The 18,924-nt window shown below is 43.3% G+C and overlaps 1 protein-coding gene across 1 annotated transcript in view; it reads left to right on the top strand.

Moving 5' to 3' along the window:
* Positions 1-15,507, top strand: part of ppp2r5d (protein phosphatase 2, regulatory subunit B', delta) — a 32,669-nt gene extending 17,162 nt beyond the window's left edge. Inside the window, exons 8-17 of the mRNA XM_085295956.1 lie at positions 5,972-6,031; positions 6,121-6,229; positions 6,309-6,362; positions 6,959-7,129; positions 10,893-11,020; positions 11,560-11,661; positions 11,736-11,808; positions 12,198-12,245; positions 12,368-12,478; positions 13,070-15,507. Coding sequence (XP_085152082.1) covers positions 5,972-6,031; positions 6,121-6,229; positions 6,309-6,362; positions 6,959-7,129; positions 10,893-11,020; positions 11,560-11,661; positions 11,736-11,808; positions 12,198-12,245; positions 12,368-12,478; positions 13,070-13,207 — 994 coding nt within the window. The 3' untranslated portion in view covers positions 13,208-15,507. The remainder of the gene's footprint in view (positions 1-5,971; positions 6,032-6,120; positions 6,230-6,308; positions 6,363-6,958; positions 7,130-10,892; positions 11,021-11,559; positions 11,662-11,735; positions 11,809-12,197; positions 12,246-12,367; positions 12,479-13,069) is intronic.
* Positions 15,508-18,924: the final 3,417 nt, after the last annotated feature.

The following is an 18,924-nucleotide window of genomic DNA, read 5'->3' as shown; positions in this document are numbered from 1 at the left end:
TTTCCAGCGGCTGCTCCCCACATCTGGAATTCCTGAGCATTAAGTGCCGCCCTTTCTATCTGCCCCGTGAGTTCACCTCGATCATCGCCACGGTGGTCTACATCCCACCGCAAGCGGACACAGGTATGGCTTTGTCCGAATTACATGACATGCTGAGTTCGCTTCAAAACAAGGACCCCTCATTGTAGCAGGAGACTTTAATAAAGCAAACCTCAGACAAGTCATGCTGAACGTTTACCAGCATGTCTCGTGTCCGACGAGGGGGGATCGAATTTTGGACCACTGCTACGCGCCATACAAGCAGGGCTACAAAGCTGTCTCACACCCGGCTTTTGGGAAGTCTGACCACAATGCCATCTTTCTCATTCCGCAGTATAAACAAAACATACGGAGGGAAGAAGTAACCACAAGGGAGGTGAAATATTGGTCTGCCCAATCAGAAGCTACGCTACAGGACGCACTCAACGACGTAGACTGGGACGTGTTTAGAGCACGTGCAGTCGACATCAATGAGTTTCAGGAAGTAGCAGTTAGCGCAGGGCGATATGGCCAAATATATTTATCACAATATATATTTGAAAATTTGCGATAATGATATAATTGATGCGAGACAAAATACAACTCCACAACTTTACTAGCGCAAAGAAAACCCATCCATTTATTTTCACTTAAACAAGCAGCTGTTTTTATGTGCATTAAAGCTATATAAACATTTAACAGTGCAAATGCAAATTCCTTGCTGAAAGTTTAACCAAAAGGCATTTCCAGTAGAAATGGGCTGACATATCCTGAGCATAACCATGTATAATATCCACCGAAGTTAAAAAGAGGTGCTTTGCAACATTAAACTGCAGTGTGCCAAATAAAAAAAGTCAAATACGTATTTTTTGGACCATAAGGTGCACGGGATTATAAGGCACATTAAGCGAAACAAAGCAGTCAGATAAATCAAACTCACACTTCTTGCTTCCTCCACTTCTGTACCATTGATTCATTAATGCTGTATTCTATCACCGCTGCTCTATTCCCATGTTGTTTCAGTATATTAATGACTAACCTCGTATTGTGGATGGATTATCTCAGTTGTTCTCCTGACTGAAGTTTGGTCCGTTTACAGCATCCTGCCATGCGATTGCATTTGTCTCTAACCATGAGGAACCTTCACGTTAACTTTTATAAGTGGAAAAGTGTTAGTGTTCGTCCTCCAGCTTCACTGTTTATATTATGCTAACATAGCTGTGTCGCTAGCGATCACGTAGCACATCATTACATACCAGCTAGCCCAACATTATATACCAGCTAGCCCAACTTCAGTAACCCTACAGACGTCACTGCTGTTTAGTTTCCTGTCTTCATTTATGTTGAATGGGTGAATGACTGAATGTGTAAAGCGCTTCGGGGTCCTTAGTGACTAGTGAAGCGCTATACAAATACAGACCATTTATCATTTTACACGGTGTTTTTCCTCAATAGTTTCGTCACGTTTAACGTCTAAGGACAGCGCTAGCAAGCACACTCTGCTTATGACCAAAACATAAAAAAACAAAACCAAAAACAACTCGTTCATGTTGGTGAAAAATGCACCATGTCCACCAATCCAAAAAATGATATGGCAACATGACATTTGGTTGTTTGGGAAGAGGGAAAAGTTTTAGGAGTGACAGTGAGAGAGAGAGAGAGAGAGAGAGAGACAGCAGAAAAAGAGAGAGCGCGTTTTGAGAGATTTGTGGTGTTTGGAGTGTGTAGTTAGTGTGTTGTCTTGTGTAGTTAGTGTGTAGTGTTGTGGATAGTTTTGTGTTGTGTGTCAGAACAATGAGGCAACTGCTGCCTCCAGGTAGAAACAGGAGTGATACACCTGCTGCTGTCAGACCTGCAGGTATCAGGCTGTGATGTTCTCCTTTATGGTGGACAGAAATTATTTTTTTTGGAGTGGCACAAATAATTTGTGTGGCATCTTATTGAAGAACAGCTGATTGTTCTGTAAATAGTTTGAAATGGTTATTTTAAAAAAAGGGGGTCAAAGGTAAATGGCTGCAAATAACTTTGTTGTTTGCAAAACTTGTGCATATGATTTTTAAATTGACCATTTGTTTGCATTTAAAGTTATGAAATATGATTCATTAAATATGTTTGGTTGTCACAGTAAAAATATAACTTTTTCTACTCGAATTTTGTTTTTTGTCTGATTTTTAGATCAATTGTGTTAATACAGTTTGTCAAAATGAAAACACAACTGTAAATTCAGACATGTGAGGTTGTGCTGAAAACAAGGCAAAGTAAACAGTTTTTAAAGGTGGAATGTAGAGGAAACATCAAAAGTAGTTAAAAATGGCCAATTATAACCTGGACCCCAGAAGGTTAAACTTTTTTTTCTTTTTAAGTAACGCAATGATTGCAGGGCTCTAGAGTGCGACCAAATTTTTCAATGGTGTGACTAAAAAAAAATCTTAGGTTGCACCGGTGTGACCACCTGTTCGAATAACAAAAAAAAAAAAGTCTTTGCAACTCTGAAAGTCTCCGTGTGGTCAACAACAGACACATATTATGCCCCTATCGTGGTCTAAACCAATCAGAGATAGTCAGGGGCGGGACCGCTCTGATTGGTCGTGGTCCAGATATTCATGTAGTCCTTCGTGTGTACGTTTGAAAGTGCAGGCGGATAGACAGAGGTGAGTAGCTTGAATAAAGCGATATCAATTCATTAAATCCTGAATCGACTTTTAAATATAAATGTTTTTTGCCAGAAACGCGAGAATCTCAGGTTAAAGCTCACAAAACTATTTCAACAACCACCAAACAGTAAATGAGAGCAGGTACACGGATTCTGCTCAGAGACGTAAACGCAGAGTGGACCCGACGCATCAGTCAGCTTTCTCTTTCTCGGCTTTCAGCCCGCACACGGACACGGCGTCGGGGCTGAAAGCCCACAGCTCGCTGACTCTGATGCATCGGGTCCGCGCTGTGTTTACGTCTTTTTTTGCACTCGATTCTGAGCTGCAGGTTTTGTCTCTCTCCAACCAAAATTCACTGAACCAGCAGCAAAAGAAGATGCAAACTACGCTTCACATTTGATAAACATCGTCATGAATTCCCACTAACTTTTGCTGTTTTGCTTCCCCCACGATAAAATCACACTTCATGCACAGCTCTCGCTCTCTCAAGAACAGTTTCCCGTCTCAAATCTCTGTTTTTGGCATTATTCATTCTCTTATTACCCATCAGTCTACCGTTGTTTACAGCGCTGTCGGCCGCTGTTTTTTGTTTTGTTTTGTTTTTTACTTAAATGACCTCGGACGAGAAAGCCTAATTTCTTACCTTGTCTAACCGAGAGAGAGTTTTTTATAAGATTTGGCAACCAGTCATTAGCCTGATGGATAAACTTAAGTGAAATGTACTCTGTTGTAACATTTATGTATGCTGTATTACCACCTTGTTGACTTGCTGTCCACCTTCTATTGTGTTCTCTTGAAGGTGATTGTTGTATACTGTTCAATTATAAAATCAATAAAAATATGTTGAAAGAAAAAAAGCCTCATTTCTGCTGTTCAATTTGAAGAAATTTAAACTTTTTAAAACTATGCAAAATTGTAGAATATTGCAGAATATTTTTAAGGTTCTCTGCTATAAAAATCCAGGCCAGGAAAATCTCCTTCATGTTTTTCTGAGTTTTATTCTCAGTTACTTTGACACTAAGGCCTCTGCTGTGATGCTCACACCTCTGATGAAGGCTCACATGTATCAGTACTGATAAATGATCAGAATTATATTTCTGACTGTCTGAGGCAAAACTGAATTGAATCGGGATCTCTTGAATCAGAATCAAATGGATTATAGAAATCAGTGATGATACGCAGCCCTAGTGAGCAGCCTAGGCCCCACAGAGTGGATGTAGCTGTGGGTAATGAGAAAAGATGAAAAGAATTATTGATAACTTTTTGTTAAGTTAAGGCCTGATCCGTCTGAAATTCATAGCCAGCTCTGACACAGAGCCATCAATCTCTGAACGCTGAAAAAGCAGCAGTGTATCCAGAAAACACAATATATGCTGCGATAAATGCCCAAGTGTCCCCTCTGCCCATGGCCTTTCAGCAGCAAACAGCTCGTCAGAGGAGCCGAGATGATTATTAAGTTTAACATTGTCTACAATATCACCAAAGAGTGCCAAAGCACTTTAAGCACAAGCACAAGATTGTTAGTTAATCATTTACAAATCAATATTGTCTGTGTGGACAGCAATCCCCCCCCCCAAAAAAGTGCACATGTAAAACTGCGGTGTTCAGCGATGAAAAATTTAGGTGTGCCTAACGTTTGTGCAACCGTGGCAAAAAGTTAGTCTAGAGCCCTGAATTACTTTTCAAGTAATTAATTACTTTTAGAATCTTGTAACTCAATTACTAACTCAGTTACTTTTTTGAAGAAGTAACTAGTAACTATAATTAATTACTTTTTCAAAGTAGCTTGGCCAACACTGCTAATTCCAGACCTGTATCTAAATGACTGCGTCACAGACACAGTCGTTTATATTGTGTGTGGAAGAGTTTGAGTCAGGTTCTAGATCAGAGACCGCTCGTTGCTTCTAGACTCGTCTGCTGCCTTTGGCGTCCTTCTGTCTCGTCTAGAACACCAAGCTCCAATCAAAACCACTTCTGACGAGGTTCATGCCTCACCAGCAGAGGTTTCTCTGTACTTGTGGGAGACTGTTCTTCTACAACATCACCTCTCGCTTTAGGAGTACCTCAAGGTATATTCTGAGCCCACTTCTTTTTTCACTGTGTATATTACCTCTTTGCTAATGTGTGTGTGCTCATTCGGCTGAACAGCAGAGATCCATGGGAGCCTGAGCTAAACTGTCTTAGCGATTAAGCCCTGGATGAGGATACATTTGTTAAATCTTAATGACAGAAAGACAGATGTCACAGGCTTTAAGTTTGACCCCTTAAGCGAGTCTTCTGACACTCGAGTCATTTGGCTCCTTATGGTTGTGTTGCTGTAAAAAGTCTGGACTGGTTTCATCAGAGCCAAACTGAAGCCTTATCGTGCTGGGCTTCACAGGTATCGAACATGCATGCATGACCACACCCCTTTATCTTCACCTTAGAATTGATTTTACGGTTTTATTGCTACTTTTTCACAGACTGGCACCTGTGCACCTGTCTGAGCTGCTCCACATTCACACACCTGTGAGAGCTCTGAGCTCACCTGAGGTGACGGAGCTTTTGCAGCAGTAACAGCAGATCTATGGAAGAAGCTACCTTTCCATACCTGCACACATTTAAGTCTTTATTAAAAACACATTGGTACATATTTGACATCCTCACAGACGATTGGATTTTCTGATTTTATTTTAATGTTGATCGTTGTGTTAGGCTACGTCCACACGTACACGGGTATTTTTGAAAACTGAGATTTTCCGTTTTCGTTTTAAAAAACAATCCCATCCACACGTAAACGCTGCTAGGAACATGCCAAATAAACAGCTGGCGATATATTCCTAACAGTGTAGAAATGTCGGCCAATCAGAAGTCTAGAAGCCTCGGTGGGAAATAGTAAACAAAGCTGGGGCATAGAAGCAGAACCGAGTCGTATGTGTGGAGGGACAGTAACTGTGTGTATATGTAAGCATTTAAACACTGCAGAGAGTAGAATTAACAGTAACAGTATTGTAGAAATTCATTTCACCGAAACAATAACGCGGCGCACATCTTTGACGCTGCGTTTTCTGCGTTTTCCTCGTCCACATGTAAATGCAAAAACTGAGTTTTCGAAAATCTCCACCCTGACCGGCGTTTTTAGAAATCTCCGTTTTCAGTGACCGAAAACGCCGTTTACATGTGGACGAAAGGTGCAAACGCATAGAGAAATCTGTGTTTTCAAAAATAGCCGGGTACGTGTGGACGTAGCCTTAATCAGCTCTGTTGTTTTAAATGTGTGACGTGAATAAAGTCGAGGTTCTGACATTATCCACCTGCAGGTTCATCTATGAGACGGAACATCACAACGGGATCGCTGAGCTGCTGGAGATCCTGGGCAGGTAACACGCACACACACGCACACGCACACACCCTGTGACCTCTGACCTCAGTGACCCCCCCCCCCCCCCCCCCCCCGTGTGTGTCTCAGCATCATTAACGGCTTCGCGCTGCCTCTCAAAGAAGAACACAAGATGTTCCTGATCCGGGTTCTGCTGCCTCTGCACAAAGTGAAGTCTCTGAGCGTGTACCACCCACAGGTCAGAGGTCGCCCTGTCCGTCAGTTCGTCTGTAGCGTCCGTGTGTCTCTGCTGACTGCGTCTGTCTGTTCGTCTTCAGCTGGCCTACTGCGTGGTCCAGTTCCTGGAGAAGGACAGCAGCCTGACCGAACCTGTGAGTACCTCCCTGCTGAGCCTGTTTCCATGACAACCCTGGGTTTCTGCAGCGCCGCACACAAAAAATACGCGGTCATGCGCTGAAGTGCGTACCAAAACACGTCAGAGCGCCTTCACCCTGCAGGGCATTCAACTCTGCACTGGCCTCACTGGTCGCTATTGCGCCTGAGCCTGCCGAAACAGGAAGTTCACACTGTCAGCATAAACTCACGCTGACGCAGAAATTTCACAAACATTTAAAAAACTGTGCATGTGGACGCCATGTGCACGTTTGATCGGCCAATCAGACATCAGAGTTTAAGGCGGAGCAGATTTAACCCAGAAACCAAGCAAACAAGCTTGATCCATGTGGCACGATTCGGCCCTGCTGACCTGATGATGTCATAATTATGGGCAGAGCAGGTCAGCTACTAATCGAAAGGTTGGCGGTTCGATTCCTGGCTGCACGCCGGGCTCCATTTACACTTAGTTTAGTCAGAGCTGCTCTTCATCACATCGAAGCTCAGTGACTGAATCGTCATGCTTGTTTGGAGAGCTGCAGTTATGATCGCTGTAACTAAACTTTTGTAACACGCTGACCTTTGACCCTTGCAGGTGATCATGGGTCTGCTGAAGTTCTGGCCAAAAACTCACAGTCCGAAGGAGGTGATGTTCCTGAACGAGCTGGAGGAGATTCTGGACGTCATCGAGCCGTCAGAGTTCGTCAAAGTCCAGGAGCCGCTCTTTAGACAGCTCGCCAAGTGTGTCTCCAGCCCACACTTCCAGGTACCAGGACCAGGGCTTCTGTTAGCTGTTTGCCACGGTGCCGGTTGTGTGTCTGGGCTCTTCCAGCTCACTGAGGGTGGAAGCATGTCGGCCAGGGCCGTGCAGAGAGGTTTAAAGGGGCGGGTGCCCAAAGTTAAAAAGGGGCACATTGAACCAGGCTGAATAACAACAACACACATTCATCAAGAGTCTAATATGGGAAGGGCAGGGCTGTGTTGATCTGAGACTGTAGACATTAAAAAGTCCACAGGAGAGATGGTAGCAGATTAAACAAGTGTCATGAGATAATAACAAAATGCAAAGATTGGTGACAGCGCTTGGAACCATAAGGACACAAAAAACTGTGAGAAATAATTTAGGCTCTGCCTGTGAATCATTCTTTGCTTCTCTTCTTCCTTCCATCCCATCATTTCATATATCACTCTCCACTTGCTGTCTATCTGAGAACAAGGCACAACTTGCTATTGCAATAAACTATAATCTAATTATCCACACCTAACAACTCCTGCACTTAATCTAAAATAAAATGATGACAGAAAAATGTTATAGCACTGCCTTTAGTAGCCTCACACAGCTCCTACTGTTTCCTCCTCATGTCCTTACCAGCCATGTCTGCACAATGTTATATCATGAGTAATATTTTTTTTTTAAATCCATCTAAATAAAACACACACATGCACACACAGTGACATGTTAGACCTTCTTCAGAATACTGTATATACTATGGGCATCACGGTGCTGATCCAGAATCCTTACATATTTATTACTAGAGCTACAATAATAAAGCAATGAGGAGGGGGAAGTAATAAATATGAAATAATGTATTTATGATGATTCCATGTGTTTCACTATCCACTCTGTGCAGGGCAAAGCTTATTACATGTTTAAACTGTAGAGATACAATCATTTTACTGCTGTAAAATCCAAATTTTGTCTTATTTAAAATATAAATCTAATATAATCTGCTTCTTAATGTATGTTCTTTAAAATACAGCGTGTGTTTTTTAAAATATTATAATAATGCATAATTATGTGGACATGCGTATTAGATCATTTTTTAGTGAAATATAATCCCTCCAGAAAGGCAGGAAAAGCCCTGAAACTTACTTTAAAACTAAATATGTTCCCTAAATATGTGACACAGCTGCAGACCCATGACAGCCTTACACAGGTAGCCAGCAGCTGTGACCAGCACTACCTGTGCAGTTAATAAAAGGACAGGTAATGTTTGTCGCGCTGTTGCACACACAGCACGCTCGTTTGTTTCAGTTCGTCAGTCCAACGTGTACGTAATAAGCTGATACTCCTGTGTGCTACACACTACAGTGTGCGCTGTACACCTACTTACTGGTTGTGTCGCATCAGTCTGTGTCTCTGAGTTAACTTGTGTTTCTCCTGCAGCTCCGGACCGGAAAAAATGCGCGTGCTCTTTGTGAGCTCGTTCCCGGCTCGTAACCAGCGCGTTCTGCCGTCATTGGTTAAATGTGGTCATGTGACTGATGCAAGCCAGATCCTTTTATTTAGCAAAACTGTGATTAATAGTTAAATATTATTGTTGAGGAGCACAGACAGGACTCTGCACGCACACATTAAAAATTATTATTTTTTTAAAAGTTGCCTCAACAAAAGGGCACTTTGGGCACCCATCAGGAAAGGGGCGGGTGCTCAAGCCCCTCTAGCCCCCCCCCCCCTGCACGTGCCTGATGTCGGCGTGGCGGCGCAGTGGTTAGCCTCGCAGCAGCAAGGCTGCTTGTGGTTGTGGCTGTGAGTCTTCCTCCGCAGTCCAAACACATGCATGTTGGCTTTACCCGTGACTCTGAGATGTGGGCCGGATAAAGTGCTCAGTGACGCTGGGTCTGAACCGGGCACGGAGAGCACAGCCTTCAGTGGGAAGTCGGATCCAGTGAACGATGTTGTGTCTGAGCGCGCTCAGTTGCGGCTGTTTGTTTCTGTGAAACACGACCGCTTCCTGTCCCCGCCGCCTGGTGACGGACTCATGGGATCAGGGAATGAATGTGATTGGTTGAAAAGGTGTTCAGTTGTGTCTAGAGCAGGGCGATATGGCCAAAAATATTTATCACGATATATATTTGAAAATTTGCGATAACGATATAACTGACGATATAATTGATGCGAGACAAAATACAACTCCACAACATTACTAGCGCAAAAAGACAACCTTCCATTTATTTTCACTTAAACAAGAAGCTGGTTTTTATGTACATTAAAGCTTTATAAAAATGTAACAGTGCAAATGCAAATTCCTTGCTGAAAGTTTAACCAAAAGGCATTTCCAGTAGAAATGGGCTGACATATCCTGAGCATAACCATGTATAATATCCACTGAAGTTAAAAGTGTGTGAATGGGTGGATGACTGGTTGTGTAAAGCACTTTGGGGTCCTTAGGGACTAGTAAAGCGCTATACAAATACAGGCCATTTACCATTTACCAAAAAGAGGAGCTTTGCAATATTAAACTGCAGTGTGCAGTACGCATTTTTCGGACCATAAGGTGCACGGGATTATAAGGCACATTAAGCGAAACAAAGCAGTCAGATAAATCAAACTTTATTAAACTCATTCTTCTTGCTTCCTCCACTTCTGTACCATTGATTCATTAATGTTGAATTCTCTGGCAGCTGCTCTATTCCCATGTTGTTGCAGTATATTAATGACTAACCTCATATTGTGGATGGATTATCTCAGTTGTTCTCTTGACTGAAGTTTGGTGTTTACAGCATCCTGCCGTGCGATTGCATTTGTCTCTAACCATGAAGAACCTTCACGTTAACTTTTATAAGTGGAAAAGTGTTAGTGTTCGTCCTCCAGCTTCACTGTTTATGTTATGCTAACATAGCTGTGTCGCTAGCGATCACGTAGCACATCATTATATACCAGCTAGCCCAACTTCAGTAACCCTACAAACGTCACTGCTGTTTAGTTTCCTGTCTTCATTTATGTTGGAAGTGATAGCAGAGCTGTACGTTTGAATTTTTTCAGAAATCTCTCAGTCAGAACATGCTATATCATGCTTAGGTAACTAGCGAAACTAGCGAGCTAACTTCCGCTAGCTTCCTGCTAACTTCTAACTCCGTTAAATGTAATCAGCAACGCTGATTGTTTTATTAAAGATGAAAGAATTTAGACAGTTTTTAACTCTCAGTGATGTTGCAGTGTTCGTTTGACCCGAAGCATACGGAGTTTAGGACCCAGATTGCTCCCAGATTTAAGAGCATCTTAGTCCGACAAATACGACAATAACGACGGCCGCTTGCATGTTCTGCAAAAAAAATGTGCTTTGTTGTGTATCTGATGGACAAACACCAAACCAGTTCCACATCACGGAAGTTGCACCATTTTTACAAACCAATTCTGGTTCATCTGTTTCACTCAACAATCAGCCATGTGCATGAAAACAAAGGCACTGTGCGTTTTACTCATATTCTATCGCGATAATTCATTTTCCTATCGTTGCCTAACATCATACCGGTATTACCGTGAACGGTATAATATGGCCCAGCCCTAGTTGTGTCCATGCAAACCTGAACGTGTCATTTCCTCTGAATGTCAGCTTTTGTAAAAATGTGTGACATCACAGTGGGCTTCTAACCCGAGTCCTCCAGATCAGACCAGAGCTCCCAGTTACTGCAGCTCAGCTTTTACCTACACAGGTGTGTGTGTGTGTGTGTGTGTGTGTGTGTGTGTGTGTGTGTGTGTGTGTGTGTGTGTGTGTGTGTGTGCGTGCGTGCGTGCGTGTGCGCAGGTGGCAGAGAGAGCGCTGTATTACTGGAACAACGAGTACATCATGAGTCTGATCAGCGACAACGCCGCCAAGATCCTCCCCATCATGTTCCCTGCACTCTACAAGAACTCCAAGAGCCACTGGAACAAGTAACGCGCACACACAAACCACTGATCAGCTCCGCCCACATCTTTGTTAGCCAGTCAGCGGTGTCCTGACAAAGACAGCAGGAGCGCTGATGTAACGAGTGTTCAGATCAATACTGAGCCAATGAGAGCTGAGCTTTGGAGGGTTAGGGTGAGGATGTGAGCGCAGGAAGCTGCTTGAGGCGCCCACGCTCGTTTTCTGTCCTGTGAGATCAATGATGTCCTGCAGGGTCCTCAGGAGTGACATCACAGGTGTGACATCACAGGAATTTGTGTGGTTTTCTCATACAGTCGTAAAAATAAGTTGATGAGCACATTTCAGTGGTGCAGCGAGCCTTTCATTTAAAACAGGAACTGGCCAAAACACTCCCTCTGACCCCGCCCACAGAGTTCAGTGTGACGATGAGGCCATCACAGTCCCGCCTCCGTCACAGACGTTACAAATGAATAAAACATAAATGAAACAAAGAGTCTTGGCTCCTGTTTGTTCTCGCTGCAGCTCACACTGTTTCCACACTGATCTTCCTCCTCCTCCTCCTCAGGACGATCCACGGCCTGATCTACAACGCCCTGAAGCTCTTCATGGAGATGAACCAGAAGCTGTTTGACGACTGCACGCAGCAGTACAAGGCCGAGAAACAAAAGTACGACTGGGATTCACACAGCTTTCTGCCCCTCTTCCTCTGCTCCTCTTTCTCACTGTGTGCGTCTCCTGCAGAGAGAAGTACAAGCTGAAGGAGCGGGAGGAGGTTTGGCACAGGATCGAGGAGCTGGCTCGGCAGAACCCTCAGGTACAGCAAGTACGGGGACGTGAAACGCTGCACACTGAGCCCTGCAGATGTGACTGACGCTGGCTTTAAGAAACAACTGCTAACGTTTCTGTCAGCGTGACGTCATGTGATTGGTTAGCTAACTATTTACAGGACGATACCGGGGAGAAAACTACCCGTCAGTGTGAGGGGAGCACTTTGTGCTGCAGCAGTGAGTTCATGTTAAACCAGGACACACTGTGTGTCTGTAGCAGGAGGTGGCTGTTCACTGATTTCACTCTGTGGACGATTTCTGTTTGATCGATCTGCAGATTAATCAGCTCTGTCCCCCGAGTCTCTAGAAGAAATGTGGGTCAGAGGTCATCGGGATTCCTCCCCTATTAACGTTTTGTGTCTCTCTTTACTTTCAGAGCAGTAAGCTCCACCCCCTACGCCCAGGACTCCACCCACAAGAAGAGGTCAGCTCCCAGTGTCTAATTAATGTGTGTATGTGACGATCCATGAGGATCAGGGCAACCTGTAACGTGTGTGTGTGTGTGTGTGTGTGTGTGTGTGTGTGTGTGTGTGTGTGTGTGTGCAGTACATGGTGTACAGTAACAGCAGCGTTGCTGTGTACTCAATGGAGACAGAGACGCCAACAGCTGAAGACATCCAGCTGCTGAAGAAGACTGTGGAGAGCGAGGCATCACAGGTAGCACGCACACACACAAAGACAGAGTGATCTCACTCACGTCCTCGCAGACAAAATGCTTTAATATTCTGGTGTGACAACAGTTTGATTCCGAACTCTTAGTTATAATTGCATCAATAAGTATTGTTAATTAAAAAATTAGATGAATATGAATATTATGAAACTTATTGTTAAAGATTTCCTGTAATTTTACATTTTAATGTTTGAATCAGTGCAAAAAAATCATTTTTAGAATTCGTTTCTCAGCGATTGTCTGACATTTTACTTTAAATATGAGAAGAAAAACATTTAAATCCCAGAGAATATTTTTATTGGTACATTTGTTTTTATTTAGAAACACATTTAAATTTACTTGAATTTTATTTTGAAAAATTCAAAAAATTAGTAATTTCTAAATTTAACGCCGACCAAGATTAATATTGGTTCAGTTTCAGAGAGTGAGTGAAATATTTTTAATCACTGAATCTTTGTGTGTGTGCGCGTGTGTGTGCGCGTGTGTGTGTGTGTGTGCGCGTGTGTGTGCGCGTGTGCGTGTGTGTGTGCGCGTGTGCGTGTGTGTGTGTGTGTGCGCGCGCGTTTGCGTGCATGCAGGGTCTGAAGGATCTAAAGAAGGATAAGGTCCTGATGAGGAGGAAGTCGGAGCTGCCGCAGGACGTCTACACCATCAAAGCTCTGGAGGCTCACAAGCGAGCTGAAGAGTACCTGACGGCCAATCAGGAGGCTCTCTGACCAGAGGAGGCGGCCCCTCCTAATCCAGACTCCGCCCCCTTGCGTCCGTCTCCGTGGGGAGGAAGTTGATGCCGTCGTGGAGAGCCTGGTCCCGGGTCAGACTAGGGCGGAGCTGACACCGCCGCGTTCACCCAAAAAATAAAATAAAAATAAATAAAAAAAATAAGAACGGCTCAGCTCTGCCCCCCGGTGGCCGACCACACGTAGGACACTGTAGAAGCTCCGTCCGTCCACCTGCTGTTTAAACTGTGTCAGCGGTCCACCGTGATTGGACATCAGCTTCATGTTGCACTAACACTCCCACGCCTCCACCCACGCTTTAACTCCTGCTGCTGTTTGTTCTGAACCCACATCAGGCACACCAACACATTGCCGGCAGCCCGTCCTGCCCCAGGACGCCACGCTGCGTGATCTGCAGCTGCTGTCTCTGCATTTGCTTTCTGCCCACACGCCTCACCGTTACTTTTACAATCGTCTTTGAATGCTTCATCCAGCGAGCCAGCAGCAGGTCAGCTGGTTCCTGTTTTTAGTGATCAGAACCATAGCAGGTTCAGGACAGCAGGACAGCGATGATCACAAACGCGCTAACAGATAAAAGTCGGCCGAAACGATCAACTAAAGTTTTTCAGAATAAGAGCATTAGCTGTAGCATCTGTACGCTTCAAACTAAATGCTTTTCATTTTCTATTTTTCAGAATAAAAGCATCAGCTGTATCATCTTCACAGTTCAACAAAAAGGCATCAGCTACAGCATTCTGACATTTCAGAATAAAAGCATGAACCGTGACAAGGCGGAGTTTTTTGTGTAGAGCCCCTTCCTCAAAAGGGGGGATTTTTGACCTAGTGTTTCCGTGGAAACGAGAAGTAGACGCAGAGTGGTCTGGGCTTCGCAGTGCTGCTGCAGCTCCTCACTTCTGTCCCGTTGCACCTGAACGCAGCGCTGATGCGTTCACTGACCCGCTTGGTTCTCCAACAGCGGATTCACAGCTCCGCCCCTGAACCCTAGCTCTGCCAATTGACTGCTAGTCTGTACGTCCGGCAGACTGAAGCGGGCCGATGATGATGATGTGGAAGACGCAGTGAATGTAAACATCCTATCAGGACCCCCCCAACACACACACACTGTGTATCTTTTATTTAGTCCAGCTGAGGGCGCCTCGCCTCAAGTGTTAGCCAGCAGCTCTTCGGGTTAAAGGTCAAACGCTTCTGATTATTGATCAGTTATTGATTGACTGCACTGGTGCCAGATGGGAGGGCCCTTAAAGAGGACACAGGAGGAAAGGTTAACGATGCCGTCATCATGTAAAAGAACAGCAACTTCATTTTGATTTATTTTTTTTTCACATTTTAGTTTTAAATTTGTAACTTTTTAAAATCTAATTTTCACCTTTTTTTTTTTTAAACTTTTTTTTTTTTTATTAAGTTTTGCTTCTTTATAGAATTTTTTTTTGTGTGTGTTTTTTCTGTCAGCGGAGTCGGAGCCTTATTGGCTGCTGAGGTCACACGATCCATCCTTTATTCTTCACGGCGTAAACTTAATTCGTTTCAGTTTTGATGCTCGTAATAAAAGCAGATTTGGAACAATGCGATTGGCTCGTTTTCAGCTTCCTGTTTGGCGTCGCTGACATGAAGTCAGTTGTATGAATTTAGCACCTCATTGGCCAAACATTTTGCACGCTGTGACATGTCCACCTCGCCGTTCGTGTGTTTTTGTTTAACAGTTTGAAACATGAGGAACAAAAGAAAAAAGGCCTCCGTGGAGATGGGCGGTTCTGTCTTTTCTGTAACTATCCCACGTACGGACTTGTGGCCACGCCGACATACTTTCTAGTCTTTGTTCTTGTGGGCCTGTTTCATTTGTTGTCGCTCGTGCACTTCTTCCTGCTGCCGTGTTGGCATGTCCTCTACAGATCCAGCTGTCAGTCAGAATCGGAGACCCCTCCGCCTATCAGTCATTCACTGCTGGAGTTAACGTTTCTGTTTCCAGGCTGAACCAAACTTTCCCGCACTCAGTCTAAGTTATATTTTTGTTTTTTGTGAGAGCTGAAAAAATGTTTTTGAATCCGCTGCTGAACCAAACCTTTAGCACAAACAGCTGTTTGTTTTTCCCTCCAGCAGTGACTGACAGGTGGAGCGGGGTTGTGTGACGGCGTGCTGTCCACTCGGGCCGTGACAGTGAGACATTGCTTCCTGTCATCGTGTACAGATGTTTAATGAGGTCGAGCATCACATGGTATGAAAGTCTGATTTTGTACAGATGTTCATGTATGTACAGCAGAAATAAACTGAAGTACAGTCAACCTGCCCACTGCGTGTTTCTTTCAAACACGCACACACACAAGTGAACTACAAAAAACTACAAAGATGGCGGTCTCACCTGTCTCACAGCAACACTCAAACATCTCAGTGAAGACACAACTGATTTTCTCTCAGCAGCGTCCCTGAACTAAACTCAAGCTGTGTCCCAATTCAGGGTCTGCACGCTTGAAGTACGCATTTCAAGTGCGGTTACGTCACCGCCACGCGACAACGACTGTCCCAATTCAAAGTGTGCTTCAAATGCGTACTCCAAATGCGCCGTCGATTTCCCCACGCTTCGTGGTCCCATATATCCCACAATTCATAGCGCGGCGGTGGGTGTGGATAATTTTGCCGCAAAATACGGCAGAAGGGAGCGGCCGAAGAGGTTTTTTTTTTTTCCGAACTTTATTGAAATTATAAAGTGAACAGTCAGTCATTCCAGTTCAGTTTGTACAGTAGACATACAAGGTAGGGGTGCAACAATACACAAAATTCACGGTTCGGTTCGGTTCGATACTTTGGTGTCACGGTTCGATATTTTTTCGATAAAAAAAATGTTCATGCATTTTTAATTTGGCATTTATTAAAATTATAAATATATATTTTAACTCAAAAGTACAGTTTTTAAATTTAACCCTAACCCTTGTGCGTGTTTTTTATTGTGACAGCAAATGCGCACCTGCGGACCACTTATGTGCAGCCCTGGTTATTTAGCTCGTCATATTGCAGCCACAGAAATTCTTTTGTCCATGAAACCATAAAGCTGCACTTTCTTTTTGCCTTATAGTCTGATTTGTCATAACTTCTCCGTTTTGTGGTAAGCTTTTCTTTGGCTGTCACTTCTTCACCCTGACCTGTCTTATTTGGCTCAGCAGAACTGAAATCCTTTTACACACGGACTCACATAAGCTCAGCGATTCTCTGCGCGATCAACCTCTCACATGTTTAAGCTGCGGGAGATTTCACTTGTCATGTTTGCATAGTAAGCTAACGATTAATAAGACGATGTCAGAGGAATTGGTGCACAAATTATCATCACTCACAGATCAGTGCTGTCGCTCTCTATACACAGTTCGCACGATTGCAAAGTGAAAGCAAAAAAACAAGCGCAAATTCAAACGCGACTTCAATATGTCACATATTGACAGTGGCTCACCGATGCCAATGACATAATTACCCAGCTACATTTCTGAAAGAATGCAAAAGCATTGACATATATTTTTCCTACAATAGCCCGACGGGCAGGGCAGAGATAGATTTTGGTAGCCCGACTGAAAAAAAATCGCTACCTCCGGGACGTCGGGCTAGCGATATTGCAAGCCCTGTATCTGATTGAGGAATCACTCATCTTTGGAAAAGAGAGTTTATTACAGAGAAATGGCTCTTTCCAAAATAAAAGCTATACTATCCGCTTCTTCTGGGCTATATTCTCAGCAGCATAAGGAGAATCATGTGCTAACAGCTGTCTAAATGACTCGGCTAAAGTTAGTAGCATGCTTGCTTTTTTTTTGTCTGCTTCCACTTGTCTTTGCACTAGGATGATGTCAGCGTAAATGTGCACTCATATTCGTTGTGTTCCCACTAGTGCTTTCAGGTTAATCTCGTTGAAATGACCTTAACGCCACAACACGGCAAATCTCCGTTAACGAGCTACCGCCGATCGCCCCGTGCATGGGGCTAGACGGCCAACACGTTAACGAGCTAACTGCGCTAACACACTAGTTCACACCAATGTAATTGAGCATTGCGTGGCACATCCAACATACTGTTTTACTTTAGTCCATGACTCGCTTACCTTCAGGGTCATACGTCATATGAAAACCAAAATAATTCCAAACGCCAGATCTGAATGAGGTTCAATTTGCCTGTTACAAGTAGAGCTTAACTTCTGTCTCGCTAGCTTGCCCTGCGCTCTTCCTTCTGACTATGCTGTCTGTGTTGAGCGCTCAGTGGATCTGCGCTCGACAGTGCAGCCTAGGCGGAGTAGTCAAACGCAGATTCACTGAGCGCTCAACACAGACAGCATCGTCAGAAGGAAAATTGATAAAATAAATTACAAATGTTGTATTGTTCGATACATATGCGTACCGAACCGAAAGCACTGTATCGAACGGTTCAATATCGATACGAATATCGTTGCACCCCTAATACAAGGCAAATAAGAGTAACAATATACAGTACAATGAAATAAGAAGGATAAATAAAGGATAAAAAAAGAAAAAAAAAAAGGGGAATGTGACAGACTTCATAACAACTTTGTACTTGAAAGTTGTGACAGCTCATTCGTTAGACATTTCTGAATGAATTTCAATCAATGATAAACCTTTTTCATTGGAAGTTAATTTAAGAGAGTTTAAGTAATATTCAATTTCAATCAGAAACAAATTAAATGATGGGGTTGAGTTTAGAAATTTACATTTATGTATGTGGAATTTCCCTAATAAGATGGAGCGGCCGAAGAGTGAACTAAAGTACTGAATATGACGTCACTTATTTATGTGCGAATGTTTAATAATTAAAGTCAGTCATATATCCACAAACACAACAAGCTGAAAGTCAGTGATATATATGTGTATATATACACATATATGTGTATATATATGTATATGTGTATATATATGTATATGTGTATATATGTATGTATATGTGTATATATGTATATATATGTGTATATGTATATATATGTGTATATGTATATATATGTGTATATGTATATGTGTATATGTATATATATGTGTATATGTATATATATGTGTATATATATATATATGTGTATATGTATATGCGAGTGGCTCCAGCAGATCCCGGGAACAACACCGGAGATCTCTGTCCAGAAGAGCGCAGTCCTGGGAACAGCTAAGATACTGCGCAGGACCCTCAAGCTCCCAGATCTCTGGTAGAGGACCCGAGCTTGAAGGATAAACCGCCCGCAGGGGCGTGCTGGGTGTTTATATATATATCATAATAATCTGACAATACTATAATATTGGCCATATTATATTTACATTGCCACAGTGACTTTAGTCTCATGAACAACATGAACTAATTGTTATTTACTAGCTAATCTTAAATGACTGTTCAGCACAGAAATGAAGCCCAACAATCATGTTTTACAGTCCCGTGGTCTCAGCCTCAGATACTCAACTAATCAAAGTGATGTTATGACAAAAATGAATGACCAACAAAACATTTTTCTCCTTCATTTCTGTCAAACAAAGCTGTATGTAACGTGTCTCGCGGTTAGTATCATGGTTGCTAGGCAACCTGAACAGCGCGACGACCGTCCCATTTCACAAGCCTCTCACTTCCGCACTTCTCATATTTATAGTACGCACCGTACGTAGTACGTGTAGTGCGCGTACTTCAAGCGTGCAGACCCTGAATTGGGACACAGCTTCAGTCTGATTAACTCGTCC

The sequence above is a fragment of the Mchenga conophoros genome, linkage group LG13 (assembly GCF_057382185.1).
Source record: "Mchenga conophoros isolate Kocher_MC1m ecotype Shallow Benthic linkage group LG13, M_conophoros_male_GT1.1, whole genome shotgun sequence".
NCBI lineage: Eukaryota > Metazoa > Chordata > Actinopteri > Cichliformes > Cichlidae > Mchenga > Mchenga conophoros.
This window is presented reverse-complemented; position numbering and strand designations above follow the sequence as displayed.